Source organism: Zosterops lateralis (genome assembly GCF_965231275.1).
Source record: "Zosterops lateralis genome assembly, chromosome: 5".
Lineage (NCBI taxonomy): Eukaryota > Metazoa > Chordata > Aves > Passeriformes > Zosteropidae > Zosterops > Zosterops lateralis.
In genome coordinates this window covers 15,187,056-15,209,647 of record NC_139766.1, presented here as the reverse complement: position 1 = coordinate 15,209,647, position 22,592 = coordinate 15,187,056, and the positions used below count along the sequence as shown (strand labels likewise).

The 22,592-nt window shown below is 36.2% G+C and overlaps 1 protein-coding gene across 3 annotated transcripts in view; it reads right to left on the bottom strand.

Annotated features, from left to right (window-relative positions):
- The window catches only part of CPEB2 (cytoplasmic polyadenylation element binding protein 2), a 51,784-nt gene that overhangs the window by 3,665 nt on the left and 25,527 nt on the right, over positions 1 to 22,592 (bottom strand). For 2 of the 3 annotated variants that reach the window (XM_083861226.1, XM_083861228.1), the window contains exons 5-11: positions 18,533 to 18,556; positions 14,917 to 15,087; positions 13,234 to 13,323; positions 7,426 to 7,544; positions 7,031 to 7,145; positions 5,065 to 5,246; positions 1 to 280 (exon numbers count right to left, since the gene is read on the bottom strand). The exon at positions 1 to 280 is cut by the window's left edge and continues 3,665 nt beyond it. In XM_083861226.1, coding sequence (XP_083717352.1) covers positions 53 to 280; positions 5,065 to 5,246; positions 7,031 to 7,145; positions 7,426 to 7,544; positions 13,234 to 13,323; positions 14,917 to 15,087; positions 18,533 to 18,556 — 929 coding nt within the window. In that variant the 3' untranslated portion in view covers positions 1 to 52. The remainder of the gene's footprint in view (positions 281 to 5,064; positions 5,247 to 7,030; positions 7,146 to 7,425; positions 7,545 to 13,233; positions 13,324 to 14,916; positions 15,088 to 18,532; positions 18,557 to 22,592) is intronic. The other variant, XM_083861227.1, reaches the window with a different exon arrangement.

The following is a 22,592-nucleotide window of genomic DNA, read 5'->3' as shown; positions in this document are numbered from 1 at the left end:
CAGTAAGCCACATGCACCCTTCTCTCCTTATGTAGATGCTGGTTCACCATGTTTAATTCCAGCGGAAGTGGATCTGGCGTGGGCGGTCAGCCCCCTCCTTTACCAATGGCTTATGGAACTCACGTCCTGCACGAGAGTGGATATTTGCCCAACAAAACTCACAGTAATACTGCAGGCAAGTGACATTGGCACAAAAGAAAGGAGCAAACTTCCCACCGCACCGCGCGCCCTGGCACTCGTCACACATCTGGTCATCCAACACGTATGGCTTTACCTCCACCTGTTGGAGTGAAACAGAAACAGTTCCTGTTAATAACTGTTTCTACTGGAAGTTGTATGAAGGCATTAATTTTTCTCTGTTTAAAAAAAAAAAAAATATCCCTGAAGTCTGCAATCAGTCACATCAATGCCTTTATATAACTGACCAGTTATTACTCGTTATCATTTATCACCTACAGACCCATCCATACTGCAGAACCCTTCAAGGTAGATCTTTAGAAGTCCACTGTGCATGTAATAAACAGCTGCATCAGAAACTTCCACTAATTTACCCTGGGAGAGTGTCCTTTGCAAGCAATATGAGAGATGTATGTGTAGAAGAAAACCAAACCACTCAAAGTGATGACTTAAGTTTTTGCTTTCACATTTTTCAGATTCTGTGCTGCCTAAGGTGTGTAGTTCAGAGCCTCATATTAAGTGTCAGTAAGCTGTCCACAGAAAAGGTAGACAAAACAAATCCTTTTCCAGATGGAGACCAAGGACAACTGTTACAAGTTTTAAGGCCCAAAAGTATAAATAACGGTGGACTGAAGAAAGAAAGAAAGCAAGAAGGATGGGGCTTCATAACCTGAAGCTGTAATTGGACTATTAAACCCAATATGCAAATGGAGTAAAACTTATAGTAGTGTAAGATCTCGTGACTGGTCATCCATTTTGTGACCATTTTGGGTCCACCCTAGGTGTAACCCTGGCCAGGCTCTTGTACAGCTCATGGTCTATCCTTTAAGGTCTTTTAATAAATATCTACTTTATTCTCTCTGTCTAGAGAATTCAGCTCTGTTTAGCCTCTCTGTTCCAGGTCAGCTTTTCCAAGACAACAAAAGGTCTCCTAACCGGACATTAACATGACAATTAATTCTACACTGTTTAGCAAAAAATACCTGAACGTATGAGACTACCCTTTAATTTTGAATTTTTTTAAGTACAAGTGTCTGTGCATGTACTACATTTGTGTGCAAATTGAAAGTACTTTTGCAAGCTGTAATGCCCATCTTTTAGCAGAGCTGTTCACCATAAATTCACTCGCTATTTTTAAAATATGGTAAAATTTAGCCCTACCAATTCTGGTTATCTATTATTTTCTCTTTCTTCAGCTTTGAGCTGTACAGGAATTTGTATCCAATACAATTCTAAAAATATTTTTTAAAAGACCATTTTGCAAGTCTACAGACAGCTACAAACACCTGTCTTACACAGCTTCTCTCTCCCAAACTTATCTGGCTGCCAGAATGGAAAAATGGCAGGAGTCCAGTGGTAAATATGTATTATGTCTTTGCATAACTGTACTGCTACAGACTGTGATCAGACAGGAAGAAGTACTTCATAATAAAACACAAAATGAGCTGAGGCAGTCATTAAGGAATGTATTGTTGTACTCCACATTTTCCTCACTGCTGCAGGAGACTTTTTTCCTTAGATACTAATACCTCAGAAGATCACTACATATAGATATTGACTGTATGTTCTACACTCAGACAAAATATGCCTGAAATATTAAGAACTTTAAAATGATACTTTTTCAATGTATCTCCAGAGGAGAAAATTTACATATCCAGCTCCTAGCCCTGAAGTTTTACAGCTGAGTAGGCTTCATGTTTTTAGCTTCATAAGTAGAGGCCATCTCAGAAATGTCAGAGTATGCTTCTTCCAGTAATCTATATTCAGTACAAGCTCTACTTCTTATTTCACTACAGTGACCTGTCTTATCACCAATTACACTCAAACTTTCCAAGAAACAGGTACCTTATGCAGTAAAACTGTGTTTGTACCTCAGAATTACTGAAAGCATGAAGCAGCATTTATTTCAAGCTTCAGTGCACTAATGCACCAAGATCAGTACGAAGATGATTTCAAAAATATTACAGAAACACTTTGGGGAATGGAAATATTACATGATGTGGATGCAGACTGCTGGCGTATGGAAGTTAACAGTATTTTAACCAATAGTAAGTTGAAACTCCAAATAAATGTTTGGAGCTGAGCTTTCATACATGATAAAATAGGATGAGGAGTCCTTTGCTGAAGAAAAACATCTGTTAGAGAAACTAAATATATCTACACATCAAAAGAAGTGGAGAGAAGCTACGGAGAACTTAGTTAAGGAAGGAGTTAAGATCACAGACAATGTTCAGAAGGATAAACAGGTGAACTGCAAAATTTAGCAATTGAAAAAGACTTCTACACAGACAACTGGTTATGAACAGAATCTGAAAGGACAGCAGACCTACAGAAACTGGATATAACAGGTATGGAAAGGCAGTGCTGAGGTAAAGGGCAGAACAGCTCTGCCTCGAGGACTTCAGTGAGATACAGACTGTATTACCTTCCTGGCCAACACACAAACACCTCAGGTGAAGGCAGTACCCAAAGTAGAACTATCATCCTCATTTACAAAACTAGTGGTTTACAGATTTATACATACTGCTTGCTCATGTATAAATCAGCAGTAACACTGATTTCAGAATATTTTCAGAGGCTGAAAAGGCATTAGTGTAAAAACTCCATGGAGGTAAAAAATTATTTCTGAAAATAGCCTTTCATACTTCCAGCTAAGATTCAAGATGTTCCCTAAAACGATGCTCCTCTCTAAGACTCTGCAAATAACTGGGTGGTAATGCAAGTAACTGTGTGGTAATAAATATATGTAATTATATAAATAAGGATTAACTTTATGCTTTAATTAAAGAAGATGACTTAAAAAATATAGACTAACCCCCCTCTCATATAAACAAAGAAGTTCATAAACCCTCCCCATCATGAGGCTTAAAGACAAGTTTAATAAAATAGTTAAGATTTGGCACTGCTGTGTTTTGCCAGTGGAATACCTCAGGAGTAGCACACATTTTTTAAAACAGGAAAAAATGAGGATGGTAATAAAAATGTGGAAATTTCAAATTTAAGAGAACACTTGAGTCAAGAAATTAATTTTTCAAGTGTTAAAAAAGCAACACTAAAGAAAGAACAAAAATTGTATCAAAAAAGAAACTTTAAGAATTTAAATATTTAAAAAGAAAACCTAAATCTTCCTGCCTTTCCCCTTCAACCTCTCAAACCAATGAACACGTATCTGGAGATTTTGTGTTGGCTTTTCTTTTCCCCCAAGCTCCAAGAGGCCTGCAGTCCTTCCCACCTTAAGAACTGCAGTGTTCCATCACCTGTTAACAACCTACATCCTTTTCTCTGCTAACAGCAAGCACTGCCATTTCAGATGCCTGCTCAGCATCCAAAGAGCCCTCATCACAAAAAACCACAGAACAGCTGAACAACTCATGTCCAACTGCAGCCTTCAAAGTCAGGATCATGCCTTCTCTTATAAGATGGCACTGCCAGTCTGCCATACAGCTCTCTACTGCAAAGGACACTCCCAAGGGAAGAGGAAAATCAAGATAAAAGTTTACAAGAAACCAAGATAATGGTTTACAAGGTAGAAGTCCACGTCTCCCACTTTTGAGGGAAACATAATTTGGATTGGACCCAACTGTCCATGTCCCAATTTTCAAGTCAGGTGACTTCACAGATAAATGCCCTTTCGACAGTTCCTGAAAGAAACTTTTACTAATACTCAATTCTGAAGCTAAATGACCCATTTAGCATTTCTTTAGAGGAAATTCTGGATTCTGGTCTTTACTTCCATTTTTGTCCAAATACTCAAATGCAAGATGGTTAAGAGTTTTATTTCCACCCACCAACCCCAATGTCAAGGCCATTTTTTTCTGTTACCCAAGTATCCAAAAAGCAGTTTTAAGTCATCGACAGCTGCGAGTCACAAGGATAGAAATCCCATGACCAAAACATAGCCATCACATCTTGATTTGAAGCCTAGATGACTACTCACATCCACACCCACTCATCCTCTGGGAAGGACCATGTTTGGGGATTTCAGCTGATAAGGCAAGCGACATTTGAGACACATTCATAAAGCTGAATTACTGTCTATTTGAAAGGAGAGAAGCACATGCTGCCTCCCTAGAGCAGACTTCTGTTAACTGTACTACTTTCTTTTTCCTGTGTCTTTGATCTGTAGAGGAGACTGGACCTTGAACTACTTTACTTACTCAACCCTTCTTCCCATAAGACCTTAGTTTTTTTTTTTTTAAGAACACCTATTAATGCCAGTCTATCTCTGCTGCTCTTGACATCAAAACTAGTTACCCTTAAAACTGACGTAATTTAGATGTGAGTTTTCTTTGCTACTCTTATACTTCTAATTAGGAGTTATGAAGTTCACTAGTCTTCTTAATATAAGTTAGTTTTAATTTTCCTAGGAATAAGCATTTAGCAAATAAAAATATGCATTGGTAAGTACCAAGAAGACTTTCAAGCAGAAAAAATAAGACCTTTTGTATTTTAGGTGTTAAGCCTGATCAATTTTCTGAGCACTGACAATTATGGCTGAAATTAAGGGCAGTTGTAAGTATCAAGCTAATCTGAAGCCAATGAATACTAGAGCTTCTTATGAATGACAGAGATCATAGTATTTGGTTTCATTAGAACATGAAAAAGATTTTCAAGCCCTTTGCCCATACACAACAAAACCAGGAACTCCAGAATGGGAAGAACATATGGTCCAACATATGTCAAAGGAGCAAACTGCTGCTCTGTGGAAACATGCTGCTCATTCGGGGGCATCCAGGCATACTTCTGAAAGTTGTGGAGTTACATTAATGAAAAAAAAAAAAAAAAAAGTAGAAGCTGACTTGACAGCAAATCATACGCAATGCTACCACGCTCTGCGAAGTTTCTTAATAGAGCAAAACTCTTTTTCTAAATTCCTGTGTAACTTACTCGTTTATCAATATCGCCATGCTGAAGTTGAACAAACCGAGCACTGATGGCAGCAATGTAACTCTGCTGATTGGAAAAAGCAACACGTCCAGCACCTTTTGGGTATTTCAGCTCAGGGTCAGTGTCAATTCCTGCATAACAAACTCCACCATAGAGACGGTCCATGATCATAGCCAATTCCACTAGGAAGAAACAAAACAGCGTTTATTCAAACTACTCTTACAATACAAACTTAGTATGCTCATGCCTAAAAATACTAGAAAGGTGAATTTTAATTATTAATTTTGCAGGAGCCAATGAAACAGAAATAAGATTAAAAATATTAAAGAAATAATATAAAATAAGCTATTAATTACTCAGCAGACAGATCTTTCATGCTGTGAGTACATACATCCAAGGAACAATGGAACTGTATGTTCCTCACAACCTGAAAATGAAATTCCACAGTAGTTTTCTTCAAAGGATTACAGCAGAAGGTTTTGGGTAAGCATTGGAATACATGCTGTATATAACAGATCCTCATGCCACAAATTCCTTGGTCCATGTCCTCTGGCTGTCCTAATGCTCTATGTCCTACTTGAATTTGAAGATGTAGTTAGCATCCTTTCATCAGCCACACAGAACTTGATTATCTCTACAGTGCTACACTTACCACAGATACTGAAGTGCAGAGAAACAAAAATTTCAGATTTTACAGATCAAATACCTTGGCAGTCCTCTGACTGCCAGATTATACTGAATTTAGTTGCAATTCTCTGGGGTGGGAAATGCTGGTTTTTCAGAATTAGTGTCCTCTGTATTAGGACAGAGGTGTCAGAAGTCCTTGATGTTCAATAGCTATTTGAAGAGTCTCCTTAAGTTTTACTGCTTTTGTGAAGTCATTATTCTTATTTCACAATGCCATAAAAGTTTCATTTTCACACATAAAGGGCATTTGTGAACTGAGCATAAGAATGCATCCATTACATTTATCACAGACATTCAGCATAGTAATATGGAGCACTGGACTGAATTTAAGGAAAAGTTTATCTGTAGTAGGAACATACTGTGTTTACGCTCATTCACAGAGCTTGTATTACAGTCTTAAAAGTAAAATACCAAAAAAGCTTGAGTACTGCAGGTCCAAAATAGAAGAATTTAAGATCCTTTGTATTCCAAATGTGCACTATTATTTCTTGGTTCTCTTACATCTTTCATCTAAAAGCTCATCTTTCTCTAAGAATAAAATTCATTACTAACCATGAAAGACTGATGAAATCCAGAAGTCATTCTAATAATGAAGGGAATTTGAACCACTGTATGCTTCTACTTCCACAATTCACTGCAACCTACTTACTAGAAAGCCACCTAAACTATTGTAAAAGCAACCTGAAAAATCAGACTGTCCAGGCTGTACTTCAACCATTCCACAGATATAGAAACATTTATTTTTTTTCTATCATGCCTCTGGCAAGAGTCTAGGAAGAGTCCTGCAATCTCCTATAATGTTGTGCCATAAAGACTATGCTAGCTCTCTGAATTTCTTCTTTTTTCCTCCATACCTATTTCTTCAAGTACTCTATCACCTGTGTTTGTGTGTGTAATGTGACAGCAGCAGAGTAGCTAACGCACAGTGACAAGCAGGTACAAATACCACTTCATAATCATGGAGTAGGGCAGAGACGTTTCCATAGCACTATTTTAAAACCAAACTCTTTGTTTAATGCCTCTTGTGATATAGCTTATGCTACAGCTGTAGAGAGGTAATACTTTCCAGTAAATCTCAACAACGAACTGTGATTTATGGCCAAAACCAACAGTAGTGAAACTTAAGAATACGTGAATATTGTACTGTGGTTAAAACTACCAAGACTGTTCAATTTATATATATCCGTATTTATCCATACATAACTGTAAAAAGCTTTGCATGGTGTAAATTATTCCTAATAATTTCTTTCTTTAAAAAATTGCAACAGACTCTACTCACCAGCTCTTAACGGTCGAGGGACTCCTCCAACAAAAATTGTTTTCCGAGGATCAAGTGGCTGTGAACCATCCATCACAAAGTCACTATCACTTAGATTCCAGGGACGGATCTGAACCTATTAAATTGGGAAAGAAATTAGTATCTTACTTTAAGTTTCACTACAGTGTGGAAATAGGTTCATCCATCAGCCATAACCTCATTACTGTAACACGTCTAGGTGCTTTGTTTTAATCCTATTAATTCAAAATACTACAATTTAAAAATAATCCAAGTGTTCCAGATGTTGAGCTCTGCCAAAAGTAGTTCACTTTTGATTTTTTTTCATCTTCATAATTTCCAGTGTTGCTTTAGACAGATGGCAGCCATAGCCTGCAGGCCGCTGACTGTGTACTTACTGGCTTGTCCTTGATAGTGGGGCTGGAAACACACAGATAGAGCTTTCCATCTTCTTCAATACAGGCATCAATCAGGGCCTGAACAGAACTCTCTTCTTGGAACAGGAGGAATGCGTAACCTGGAAAAAAACCCGCAAACCCATTGATATATTTTCTCTTATCTTTATTTTACAGAATCATCTTTGCCACTCATTTTTCCATACAAAAGTAAGACAAAGTCAAACTCATATCAGTCATCTTCTTTAATTATGTACTATATTGCCATAATTAACAGAAATTCTATCTGTAAAATAATTGTCAGAAGAGACTAATAACCAAATAAAAGCAAACATGTCTGCCCTGGAAGACATCATGCACTGGAAGTCTAGGCTAAACATCACGCACTGGCGGCAATGGGCATTATACAATGAAAATCCGACTTGGCACAAAGGACTAATCTCTATTCTGGAGATTAGATCAAAGTATTTTATTACATAAGCGACCCAGCAAACCTTTCAAATACTTAAAAAAAAAAAAAAAAAAAAAAAAAGAGAGAATTAAAATGCTTATTTAAGGCTACATAAAACCAAACGGACAAGCAAAGAACCTGACACATTACTTTCACAGTTACAGTATGAGATACACTAAATTTGTTACTTTACAAATAACCCAATAGCATAATTAGGGTCGTATACTAAAACAAACTTAAAAGAAACCATAACGCACATTTCTTTCTGTCACTACTACCAAGTTAAGAATTTTCACATGGTTATGTTTTATGACTGATGGAGAAGTAAATGCTGGATCAGCTGCTCTAGAGGGGGCTTAGGGAAAGGGACCATGGATGCATTACCAAGCCTTCTGGAAGTCTTGCTGCATTTCTGAGAGAAGCTAATTAAATACCAGCCTCTTCTTATGGCAAACAGACACTGTAGGTTATCAAGGTAAAGGTGGTAGGGTGTATCTTGAAGACCATTAAAGAACCAGTGCATTAACAATGTAAAATTGGATTAACAATTAACAATGCACAACTGATTTTAGACGTGGGAATAACAACTGTATTTAAAAAAAAAACCTGTAAGGTCTATACTGGTCTTTCTAATAAGCTGTACCTTATTTCTTACCCCTCAAACTACAGTCCTATCACAGTTACATAAAAGGGACACATGACAGGATTTTATGTATTCTATATTTTTATGTAAATCTTACTTAGTTTCATAACAAATATGCCATAGGGAATCTTTGGACTTGGGCTGAAGTATTTTCTTGTAAAGTCCATTTGTCACTGCTGAACCGTAATTTTTTTAATGATGAGCTGTTTATCTTAAGCTTAATCAATAATAATTTAGATTCAAAATCTGTTTTAATGGGGGTATATTTCACTATTTTTCATAGAATTTAAAATCCACTTACTACCCATGCAAACCTCAGTGAATGAGGGCATGTGCCAACAGGCACGGGCCAGATAAGCTGCATGTAACTGTCCTTACCTGGTCAGAAGCCAGGCACACGTTCCAGTTTGAACAGAGAGCTCAGTACAAGAATGATGGGAGTGTAAAAACTTGATTAATCAAAGGGAGGGTTAATTGCACATGATCCTGTCTGAGGAATCAGACATACAAAGACTCCCCAGATACTGATTTTTCATCAGTTCTTCTCCTAATCAAGTTCAAAGGTACTGCCATATAGCTCCAGATACACAAGGTTGTTAAGTGCCTCCATATAATTTACCACCTTTATGTCTTCAGCTATTAATATGCTTAACTGCAGCGACTTGCAAAAAGATAGAAAATTCAAGTACAAGAACTGAAAGGTGATAAGGTCTATTACAGATTTCCCAGAATATTCTGAGTTGGATGGAACACACAAAGTCTATCTCTTAAGTGAATGGCCCATATAGGGAATGAAGCCACAATTTGGATTGTTATTACCCCCGTGCTCTAAACAACTGAGCTAATCTCAGGGTCACTTCATACTACCACTCCTGACATGGAAAGGAAAGCAATAGCAAAGCCGTATGTTAATACTGCCTTCTCAGCCTCATCTGAAAAATATGTACTCATGTCTTGGTTTATCCCACTTAATTAAAAGCCTCAGAAAGCCTTGTGTCATGAGCTCAGCTGTACTACTCCCCTCTGAAGACAAGTTAGGATAAAGCCTGTACCACCAAATTAGTCTGTCTGTAGTTTTGCTCCACAGCTCTAGATCTTCAATGATTTACAATGCTCACTTAAGAGATGGATTGGTGAGCAGAAAGCCCATCAGGTAAGTTTGAAAAGCCTTGCTATTTGAAGAGTCCTACCAAATTAAAAGTTTTCATTTTTTGGTATTCAATATATAAAGAACAAATCAAAAGCAGGGCATTCAAGACTAGATTCATTCTAACATGATTTTCTGAGCAAGGAAAAAACCCTCTTTATTTCACAGCAATATGAAAATTTGCCAGAGGGAGAAATGATGCTTCTTGTTATGCATAGTCTGTGTAGAAATCAGAGAGCAGCTTGAGGTTCTATCAACCTCCAGCTAATTCCTGTTACTAATAGCTTAGAGGAGGAGTCAAGAAAATCATTGCTGCCATGTAGTGACGTGCTAGTGACTGCAGTGGTATTTTGTGTTGGGATTCTGGTTCCTCCACTGTCCTGACAAACTCTCCACAGAGGAAAATAAATGGCCTCAGTATAGTGCAATTGCCTAGAGAATGCTGCACCTTAACTTAAATGAGAAAGAATCGGTCCCAGCTGCAGGTTAATACAGACAACAGATCTACATAACCCATCTTTCAGTTTTTTATTTAGTCATCTTTGATGGAGAATAAACTCCAAAACACATGTGAAGTGAAAAAAAGTGGTGCTGCACTGTATTTGTGAGACCCATGTATCTAGTCTCTTAGATATCCTCAGTCTGGGTAAAATGAATCAAGCTCAATGTGCTTATGTTACAGTGACCTGAATTGCCCTCTATACTTCACTGGCTGTACTGGCCAGATTCACATTGATTAAAGGAAGCTTAGACACTAATCACACATGAAGATACCTACAGTCGCTTGCTTGAATCCCGAGTTTGATCCTAGTCAGTGTGATCAAATTAGCTGCTAACAAGTTCAACTGAACTTGTATGGACCTTGTGTTTTGCTTCTGAAACTAGAAGCAAAATATTTCCAACCTGAGTTTTTCAGCTAGTCAGCTCCAAGTTAGCAACTGGGAACCTTGAAGAAAAAAGCTACTGCACAACTGTTGTGATACAAGGCAGCAGAAACAACCAGTTAGAAAAGGCTGGGGATAATGTCCTGTTTAAATCATATTATCCTCTGAGACAGACTATAAATAGTACAGAGGACTCAAACAACTGGACATATTTTGGAAAGCATTTTTTGAATTTCCATACCTTCATGGCACCATTTCTTTTAGAACTCTGTTATCACAAGGAGGAGTCCTCAACCCGGCAAGTCACTTTGGACATGTGTATTGTTTCATAAATAAGTGTATTTGCCAGCTACGTAATAACATGAGTTATGATAAACAGTGGCAACTCAGAAAGGAAGGAATTCTACATTACAATTGGCAGATCACTGTTACAGACTTTGAACTTTGAGCTCAACTGAGGGTTTTTTTCAGAACAGAGCTTCCTTGTAAGATCAGTGTAAAGTTGTAAAAATTCCTGTTATGCTTGGGTCTAATTTTGTGGTGAACCAACACAAAATGCAATTAGTTAAGAACAAGCAGTTGGTGTTTCTCAGGAGGCAGCCAGCCTTGATGGATCAAGACACTTTCTGAATTTCTTTCAGCAAGGAAGCACTTATTATGAACTTGGCCTTCCCTCAGGACCTTCTGTAAGCAGAGAGCTTGGAAGGAAACACAGCCTGGAAAACTGAACAGTAAAAAAAAAAAAAAAAAAAACCCCAAAAAAAACAAACCAGCAAAACAGGCTGCATCTTTTCACCACAGAGAAGACTTACATGAATCAGTCCAGAATGCCCTAATTCTGAGATACCTTTGGAAACCAATACTATGGCAAATCTCTAATGAAACTGAACAAAGAAAAATATAGACACTGAACTGATTTCATGCAGAGTGACAATTTAGAAAATGGAGACTAGAAACAATAAAAAACATTAATTCCCTGAACTAACATAGTATATATTTCTCAACTGGTAATTACTGATTGATCTCAAAGTTTTATTTTGCCTATCCTTAGCCATTTCAGACATCTTATCAATATATGGACACATGGTTCTTGTCTGTCCACACAAGTAGTACTAAGGAAAGACATTTTTAATGAAATTCTTCTACAAAATAATCATGGGTCATATGTATTGCATTGAACAAAAGAGATATATACAGCAGTATTCAGCAGTTGTGCGTTTCCAGAGTATTTACAAAGAGAAATCCACAGTGTACTTTAAATGTGTTAGGCTACATACAAAAAATAGTGAATAATGCAGCAAACTGAAAATTAGGCTGATGTATTAAGATAGAAGAACAGTAAATGCTTTTATTTTTCAAGTAAGCATCGTTAATAATGGGAAATCAACTTAGCACTTAGGTTGAAATGTTTCCTGAATTAATTAGATCAGCACACTGAAGTTCTATTTGCATTCTCTGCCTTTAAGAAGCTCTGCTTACAACACAGTTTGGGTTTTTTTCCTTACTGTGGTAATTATAAACACAACCCAACTATATCAAAAAGCTTTATCAAATAAGGAAGTCTGGAAATACATCCTTAAGATGTTCAGATGCTGATATAGGACTATCTCCTTGGAAACGAATGCCAGAAACCATTCCTTTCAGGTAAGGATATATTACATCTTCTGTCTTCTATATATTCATCACAGACTCTGTGAGATGCATCTTCTTCAAAGAGTTCCTTGGGAATTTCTCTTGGTAATTTATGAAGAGAGATGCACTCTTTAAGATAATCAAATTTAACTTGACAGTAGCTTTGTGTGCTGGGCTGACAATCAAAAAAGCCAAAGTCTCTTTGTTTGTCTGAGGATTTCCATGTAGCATCCATAAATGCTATTCAAATGCTTTCAATTCCATTTCCCACTCTTTAGAGGGCCCATTGGGAATAATAATCCTGTCTTTTCTCCAGCATAGATGAACAGATAAATAAAGAATCAGTTTACAAAAGAACTTTACCTACATTTGTCACTTCCACAGATGGGATAAATTGCTGCATTCTCTACAAAATCAATAACCTCTGCATTGCTTTCATGTCTAGATCACACTTCTGCATTTATTTTATAAGTAACAATACATGACTGTACATGTACAGAGATATCCCTACACAATTTAACTACTTAACCTACAGAATGGCTTTTCCAACACTTTGTAAGTAATAGTAAAAAAAAATCTAACAGCAACACCAGAAATAGTTTGAAAAAATTATCAATATTTAATAATTTATTAAAAAAGATTAGAGCTTTAACAGGAAGTTCACATCCTAAAAGTGAAAGACGCACAGTATTTGATTATCTTGACAGAATAAGCAAATGCATCCTTTTGCATCCTGCCTTTAACTCCCTAGGAGAAAATTTATCTAAGATTTTGTCTTTAAAAATTTGATCAAAATTCATTTTTGGAAACTAGACAGAAATGCAAATACAGAGCTGATGATCAATGATACATGCAACAACAGAGTGTTGACCTCATCAGGCTCAGTAACAAAACAACAGGTTTTAGACTCAGTATGTAAAGGAACCATACCTGGACCTGCACTGAAACAACAGATTTAACTGTTCTACATTATACCCTTTGGAAAAAAGATGAGATAGTTTCCCAGAGCTAGACTTGCACTCAGTGACAGGTCAAAACCTTCTAACTCTCTTACCTTTTGGTGGAAAATAGGACTTGCTCTCTGCTTTGTGAGGCCAGTCTACTACCAAGGGCCCAAATCGTCTGAAGCTGGCAGTAATTTCATCTAAAAATATGTACAATAGTTGCAATTAAAGTAAATGGCATGACTCAATGAAAAAATATTATTAAGCAAAGACTTGTTTTTCTAGCAAAGGTTGACATGGGGAAAAAAAAAAAAAACCAGAACAAAATTTACAAGTTTCATAAACAAGAAACTTAAAATAAACACATTTTCCAAAGTGTTAGTATTTACACAACCTATTTCTGGCGATTTAATCTTATATTTAAAGATTAAATCTTATAATCTTATTGCTTAAAAAAAAGAGCATTGAGAAGCATATGGGCAACTAAAGATATTTGTGAAAACTTGTGTAGTAGTACTTCCTTAAATTCAAATCAGAATCTGTTTTGAATGAAATCAAATCAGTTTACTGTCTAGTGATGTACACTTCACAACTTTGTAAGTAGGTATTTATATACCAAGTAACACCACAATTAACATGCTGGCAGTTTCCCATATATAGGAAATAGATATAGGATACCTGCCCTGTAGCAGACACCATGCATGTATAAGAGACAGAAAATTTAAATGGTCTCTTCAGAGGTGCTTCCAACAACCATGAATAGCCTTGTTGCAAGATCTACTATGCCCCTTGCACAATTTTATGAGTTCTTTCTATTCCAGCCACACCAACATGTCACCGACTGGAAAAAATTTGGCCATGAGCAAAAAATACTCAATAAAAGCAGCAACTCAAACACAAGTATGCCTTATTTCTTTCAGTCATATCCTGCTGTTATCATATAAACATGGAGGAAAGAAATAAGATATATTTCCCTGTGTTTTTGTTTAGTATTTGGATTATAGGCAACTGTGCTGAAGTATAAGATAAATCACTTAGTACATTGTAGGAGAGCATCTCAATGAAAATGGAACCAAAATCTGATCTTTCCATGTCTGAAAGTTAATCAAATGCAGTCAGCTTATTTGGATTGCACATTATTCTAGGATTACCATGAACTTCCAAAACGGACTTCTATTTTCATTAGAAAGTTAACATGCAATTTACATTTATCTGCACAGAAGAAACCTCATATAAAACAGCACAATTACTTCAAATCACCAATAGTGTACAAAGAAATTTCAACTGCTTAACAATCTAAGTTTCTGTAGTCTCTGTTCAACACATCAAGAGTGCTCTGCTGCTTGACCTTGCTCTGCCTAAGTTCCTCTATTTCTCATCAGCAATAACATTAACCTTTCTATACCACTGCTGAGTTCTTCAGGTAATAGTAAAATAGAATATGAAATTCATTTACAAACGGAAATTTCCGATGAATACAGAATAAAGCAGGCACAGATAGAGTAGGACTAAGATGCATTTGAAAGGAATATTCAAGCAGGAGCATGCACTCCAGGCATTACATGTAACTGTAACCTGCAAGTGCAGAATCAGAAACAACTGCACCATCCCAAAACCAAGAGATGATAACCAAGCTCAACAATCCCATCAACTTACATAATGAACATATAGTTACAGCCTTTTGCACAAAGATATTTTGCTGAGTGGTTTGTTTTTACTACTTAAGTCAGGTTTTTCATGACCTTTTTGTCTCTCCCTCCAAACTTAGTTTGCTTGGTTTTCAGGCAGCTGACCTTCATCAATATCCGGTGGAAGACCTCCAACGAACACTTTCCGAGAAAAACGCTCAATTCGTTCTCCGTTCTGATGAGCTGAATAGCAGGTAGGGGAATTCAAGACTCCAACTTGATCACTGTGACCATCATCCAGCAAGCCATCATCTATTGGGAAGAGGGAAGAACGGCCTTAAAAGGAAAAGATAATAATGTACATTAAAATAATTTTGTGGCAGTACATGGTTATGTAACTTTAGGGAATGGGGGAATAGCAGTCTGGAGAGTCAAAATGAAAATACCAAGATATTAGGAAAGTTGACATTAGTTTAAAGAAAAATTAGAATAATGAAGAAATGCATTAAACTTCAAAATGGAATTTCAAGATTGCAAGCTGAAGTGTAATAATTCATATTACATTATATGGTATTGCTCTGCTGCATCCAGTAGAAGAGTAGTAATTTTGTTTTAATTAAAGGGTCTTATTTATGGAAAGAAAATATTACAGATTGCTTAAGTGAGTTTTGTTAGTCTGCCTTTGGTTTAGCTTTAAGTTAAACTGATAACTTCCCCCACCTGAATGACTACAGTGTGTCTAAAACCCTCAAATTTTAATTTAACAGGGAAACAGAAACATCACGATCACAACAAGTGTCAAACGCATTTCTGAAGGTATTGGAGGCTGCTAACATAAGAATATATTCAATTTATGAGAAAGTAAAATAGAGTCTTAGTAAATGTGCAAAATGTAACATTTGAAAAATGAGTCACAATGCTGTTTTATCCTTCTCACTCTCAATTTACCACAGTTTTGGAGGGAAGCCTTGTGGTGATTCCTAACATGCAGTAATCTCCAGTGAGTTTACTGTTACTTTGAAAAGGAAGTGTAAAATCTGAGAAGTTCACAGGATGGCTTTGCAAATGCAGTATGACCCAAAAAGACACTTGGAGGACAGAGGGAAGTGAAAATATGGTAATTCTGTCCCATGCACTTCTTCCCTATTTCATATTTACAAAAAAAAAAAAAAAAAAAAAGGCAGCCAGGATATTTATCTTGGTGTATTCAATTTTTTATTGCTTTAGTCAGCAACTTTAAGATTAATGACAGTTTCAAAGAAGTCAGTCTTCTAACTGCAGAAAGCCCCAAAAGAAAGAATTTGTAACACAGAACAGTCCACATCATCGTTTCTTCTGAAACACCAGTTTTCCTGGTTGCTGCTCATTTAAAAAGTAATTATTAATACAACTGTTTTCCCAAGAGAAGCAAGAAAGCCAAACCAAAACCCAACGTCTCACACTTTTGAGAAGCAAGCTAGTCTTTCATCTTAAATAGACAACTTCTTCCAGATTCATCCACTGAAAACCCACAGGCAGGACCAGTAGATCCCCGACAGCTGAGTCTGCAGTACCTTGGCTGTGAGCAATACTGCAGTCTTTAATTCTCCCCACTCGGGGAAACGTTCCCAGTAAAAGTCTGGTAGGAATATCAGCAGATTCATTGCTGACCAGCTGGGAGTGAGAGCAGTAGGAAAGCCCTTCATTTCCAGAAGACCACCTATGAATCAGGTGGTTAGAAGACAAGTATGGAAAAGGGACAGCAAATATTATGACCAATAACTTTTGTTATGGTAATGCCTATTGACCCTGATGTGGTATCTCAACAAAAAAACCTGAATGAAAGCAGAGGATGATATAAAACAACCAAATATCAAAGTATCACGAGGAGCACAAAATTAAAAGCAGGACTACAGGATTGTACCAAGTAACAAAGATTGTTAACTATATCATTTTTATGGTGGCATATCTGTATCTTCAGCAGGCATCTGATGGAGAGGAGTACAGCAAATGCAGAAAGCTGTCGTAGGCTTTCCTTTCCATTAGGATTGGCAATAGGCATGTTTAAGAATGACTAGCGGGGAGCAAGAGGTGCTTGTCTTGTAAGGACACATTCAACAGGTCTGCAACAGATCAGCAGAGTCACCTTAGAAAGTGGAAGCATGTAGCTGGTGCTCAATGGGACAGAAAAGTGAGCAAAAAATGGAGACACAAAGCTAACATAGCTGCAGGCCAGCAGATTCCTCTTGTATATCAACTATATAGGCATGAGAAAAGCAAGATTGAATGTATAAGATAGTAGCAGCTGCATAATGAAGATTTGAATTTTAGTTATGAGGAGAAGTAAGAACGATCAAATCTTAAAGATGTGTATGAACAAGTGGTAAGATTTTTTTGAGCAACCAAAGTAAGTTGGATGCAACGGATGATGGATAAGATGGAGCTGTAATGACAGTGACAGGAAAAAGTGCATAATGGAAGAAATAAGATTAATATTGCAGGAATCTGCAGGAAACTGCAAAGTGGAATTTTTATGACATTCCACTAATATAGGAGAGTTATTCTCCATATCTTTAATCTAAAATTACTGCAATTTAGCTTGGTTTATAGTAAGTGCTTCTTAAACAATAAAACTTACAATATAGACAAGCATATAACAGCGAAAACAGTCACAGAATAACCCTCACAATAATTTATTTTTACCCAAAGACCCATGTTAAAATCTAAGAACAATGAGAATTGTTCTTTACAAATAAAACCAGCAGAACATGTTCTGAAGTGATACCAGAGAGCTCAGTTTTACTTTAATGTGGGTAAAGGTTTGCCAAAAGCACTGTAGCTCCTCTGAGAACTAAGGTGACATGAAGGACAATGGATAAACACTTTCAGAGTACCATAGTCTACATGACTCTTACTACTTTCCTATCCATCCTCTTCACTTCTAAATGTCTGTCAGATAAAGAAAGCAAAAAGGTAATTTGCTTTTCCATTTCAGTAAGTTTTCAAATTTCTTCTGATGACTATGAATAAAATGGATATGTCTCTCTAAACACTTGTTTATTTTTGTTTCATGACAGTAAAAAAATAAGCAGAATCTAGCAGGAAATGTCAAAATGATTGTAGTGTTACATCCACTGGCCATGATCTGCAACATCATCCCTCTCTAGATCACAGCTACTAAGCACTAGGTTATGAACCAATGCAGAGACCAAGACAGACACATGAACTGGTATGTATGTGGTGAATACCAGAAGCTACCAAAGATTTTAGTAAATTTTTTGTTCTTTCATGTTTTATGTGGTCTTTTATAACAACTTGAGGTCACATCCTAGCATAGTTAAAATAGTAAAGCTTTTTCAAGGTTAGTGAGCACATATTGGCTTATACTATGAAGATCTGTTTACTACTTCTAAGAGCAGCCTACTAGATTTCTGGCTAAGTTTATCAAAGGCTTTTAGCTTTTGCTCTGTACACTACTGCTTCTACAGAAGCAAAAGGAGTTAGGAAAACTAACAAACTGTATACTTTTAAAGGAGGCAATGACTGCAAGCAGTAGCCATTAGCATGAACGAATCACAATTAGAACTGCAGTTTTTTAACAGATTAAAGGATTTGCAATTCAGACTGTAAGGGAACAATGATTGCAACAATCCAGACTGTACTCCTCCTTCCCTCACACCCTCCATCTTCCCCAAACTAAGATAACATGCAGATAAACAATTATAGTCAATAATCTGGATTAATCATAATGATCAGTAACAGATCAGAATTAATTGAACTGTAACAAACAGAAGTGAATTACCTCGTCTTCGCCCATAACTCCTCGCTGCATGCAAACAAAGGACAAATTGTGAAATGTCAAATAACTGTATCATGCCCACAAACTAAAATATTTAAGACAAAGAACCATGTGGGTAAAGCAGTAAGTAAAAATCTGCATCTGTACTTGGTACTGATAATCGCAGATGAGAATGCATAAAAGTCTCACATAATACCATACTATTTTACTATTAAATTGATGGTAACACCAGCTGTAAAGAACATTCTTTCCAACATTTCAGCGTCTTTAAACTTGATCTTCGCTTCATGCTAATTAAAGATGAATTAATTATGGGAACTTTGCAATTCCTTCTCAAAATGTGATTTTTATCTTACACAAGTGCCTAAATAACACACATAGGGTACTGAAATTGTAAAAACGAAAATACTACTGTAAAGAGCATGTAGCAAGTGTTACATTAATCATAGACACATCCTGGTCCACATGGAACAGTTTGTACAGTCCTTTGCAGTGACAATGCAAATGCTGTAAGCCGTGACCTTCCTTTTTCATGAAAAGACCTAGCAGAAAATTAACCGCAAGGTTTTCTTTGAAACAAAAGATGCCTTGTACTAGCAAACGAAATCAGGGCACAAGTCACAAGAAATAGCATTGTATCAAAAACACTGCACAAAGGCAAAGCAACAATTTCACATAGACTGCAAGTAAATCCAAGATTTTCCTAACTTTTGAGTTTTGCAAGATTCTTAAAGAGATCATGCTTGTAGCTACAGTTCTGAAGACTGTAATGATTGCTTCTCTGCCTGAAGGCTAAAACACTAAAAATAGACAGATTACTAATACAGAAACTATCAAGCTTTGTGTAATTTCTTAGTTGCATTTCCACAAAGTATTTTCTATTCCTGTTTAACAGACTCAGTATCTGAGAAAAATTACTTTAATCATTACACAGTGGAGTTCAGTATCCAAATAGATGTTACTATTAACCATAAGACCATAGCAACATTTAGGAACAGATTGCTGTGTCTTGGCATTATTGTTTTGATTTTACAAGGCATCTATACATACAATTCTCTTAAAAGCAACTGTTATTCTCGATTACTGAAAAACATATAGACTCATAAAATCAATGATTTATAAATGTCATCGTTCCATTCTCATATTATGAAATACTTTTATCCTGGTACCTCCTTTGCTTAGGGAGTTTCAAAAATTTTATCAGATTTAATATTTTTCCTTTTGTTATCCTGATCCCTTTTGACTAGAAATTCAGTGGATTGCTTATGGAATTCTAAAAAATAAATAAAATGTTTTTTCTCCCTTAGAACAGTTATTTTTACACAACAGTCACCATCTTGCTATCCAACTTGTACTGAACAACTTGCTTTCAGATTTATTCTCTCTGACCTCAAATAATTATTGAACAGTTCTTGCTTAAAAGTTTTCAGATCTTTAAAATTTCTACTAGAAAGCCAAAACAGAAAAAAACCCCACTTTCTGAAAGAGACTTGTGTATCTAACCAAGTGGAAACAGTTTAATTCAGATTTTCGACAGGGAAACAGAATGCACAGAACAGTGTGATCAGCTCTCTCTCTCTCACTGGGTGCTGGGGAGGCTGACGCTGAGCTTCAGCCATGTTTTCTCCCTGAAGCCAGGCCCTGCCAGAAGACACGCAGTTCTGTGTCAGTGTTGCAGCATGTACAATCCTTCTCTGACTCCCGGCCAAAGTGACTCCCACATAGCATTAGCAGTAGCGTCACTAAAGCCCTCGCCTAACCTCACATGCCTTTTTTGTTTTTAAATTCCATCCACAAATAAAACTAGAGTAAGCAGGGAAAAGTCAAGTGCAGCAATGTTTGCAATGCCATGTTCTATATCTCAAAAGATAATAGAGGGATTCAAACTAATATTCGTGTTTTTGCACAAGTGTCAGGATACTGCTTTTCTTTTCTTCTGCCCCTTTCAGCCTACCAAACCAGCTCTGCTATTTTCTTACATTTTCATAGTTAAGACAAGTTGATATGCAGAAAAAATATTTTGCTATAGAACAACTGAAGTCTTCTTCTTTGTGCATTCAAAAAAAAGTGAACAGGGCAACAGTAATTTGAAGGACAAACAAGAAAGAATTATTAAAACATTAAAAAAACCCAATGCAGTTAAACTGAAAACAGTGGATGGTGCAGTATTTTATATGTATGGAAGTTACAACGATGTACCAAAGTAATCTGTGTATTTCTTGCTTCAGCAAAAGAATGAAATCAGGGAAAATGGGAGAAAAACTGGACTGGATGTTGCCACGTCATTTGCTTTACTCACATGGCAAGCTTTCCTCCCTAAAATTTATCTGTCTTGCTCATTAAGACTGTAAACTAATATGGGCAGGGATTTAGTGCTACTTTGCATTTTAAAAAATGCAGAATTTCTGTATTTATTAAAATAATATGCATATAATGTTTTATATGTTTTTTATATATATATGTTTTATACCTTACAGAGCATGCATGCTTAAAAAGCATGGCAGCTGTATAAACACAGTTAATTACAGGTTTACCTATACATCTAGATTATTCAGATGTATTTAACATACACATAATCAGTGCACATGTTTATAGATAAATAATTGCAGGGAAAACAGCTCTTTTGGAAAAGGCCAGACACTGTAGGCAAACAACTGATTTACAGCAACAAAAAAGGAGAGATTAAACTGTTTTCCTTAACTTGTCCAAATAATAAGTCATACAGAAATTTGTGTTTTAGTTTATAAAGCTGGGTATTTTAGCAAGCCAGTAGCTTGGAAAGATTTCAAATGAGTGAGAATGCATGAAAGACACTTTTATTCTAGAAAATATCAATTAGGCAACACATACAAAAAGTATACTGATGCCCAATAAAAATGAAATCCAGTAACACTGGAACCTTCCAAAATTAGGAGTGCTGTATATATAACAAAGATATTTCCTTTTAGCTAAAACCTTTTTCTATATCCCTGAAGTTGTGTACTAATACAGCTTACACCCATCAAAAAAATTAAAATCCTTCTTTCTTCAATGCAAATCAGCTCACAGATTTAAGACAGAAGTAAATATTTGTTGTGCATGCTTATCTAACATTGAGACAATAGAACTGTATGTTATGTAGCAATGCTACCATAAAGGTACCAAATGTATGGTTTCATTTTATTCAGACATATTTCAAATACATAACCAGGGATCAAATATACACATATTGAAGTAACTCAACTGAATGACTGAGCTGAATTAAAAATACTATGTTGTGTATCAGAAAAAACTACCAGGCAAGCTTCCTACAAAGATAACTACAAAGTTTATAGAAAGATAAAATATTATTTGTCCCTAACATTCCGACATAACGACCAAATAGTGGCAGAGACATGATGAAGCCTTTTTCATTAATAATTGTAATTTAAAGAAATCCATAGTTACAGTAATAATTTCCCAAGAGTTTAGACTAAAGGTGTACGGTGCCTAATTCCCATTTTATCCTACTGGATTTGAGTGCCCAAATTCCATTTAGATTTCTTTAGAAATAACACCTTCATAGATTTTAAGGCTGAAAGACATTCATTATGACCATTCAAGCTGGGCACGGCTAAAAGACTACAGAAGTTCATTTAGCAATTCCTGTATAGGAAGTTTAGTAATTTCTATTTGAAGCAAAACAGCTTTCTTTAGAAGCACAACCAGTTATAGTATCTCTAAGAAGTCTAATATGCCCTTGCTAAACTTATCAAATGGGGAATTATGTTTCAACAGCCATTGAAAAAATTCAAGGCATTAAAACTATAGAAGGTGGGGGGAATCCTGTAATGGGGAAAAAAAGTACCCTACATCCCAATAAACTTGACTCATGCATTATTACTTGCTTCACAAATGTTCTCTCTAAGCTGACAAAGATGCAGTCTGGTATACCCCTTCCAAAGTACCTTTTTTTTGATTTTTGAGAGATAACAGTCATTAAAAATGCATTACTTTTTTTACAGCTTAAGCTGAAACAGATACATAATTATATATAATTTATTACAACACATAAATCAGGTTTCCATTAGTTCATTTCATTAAT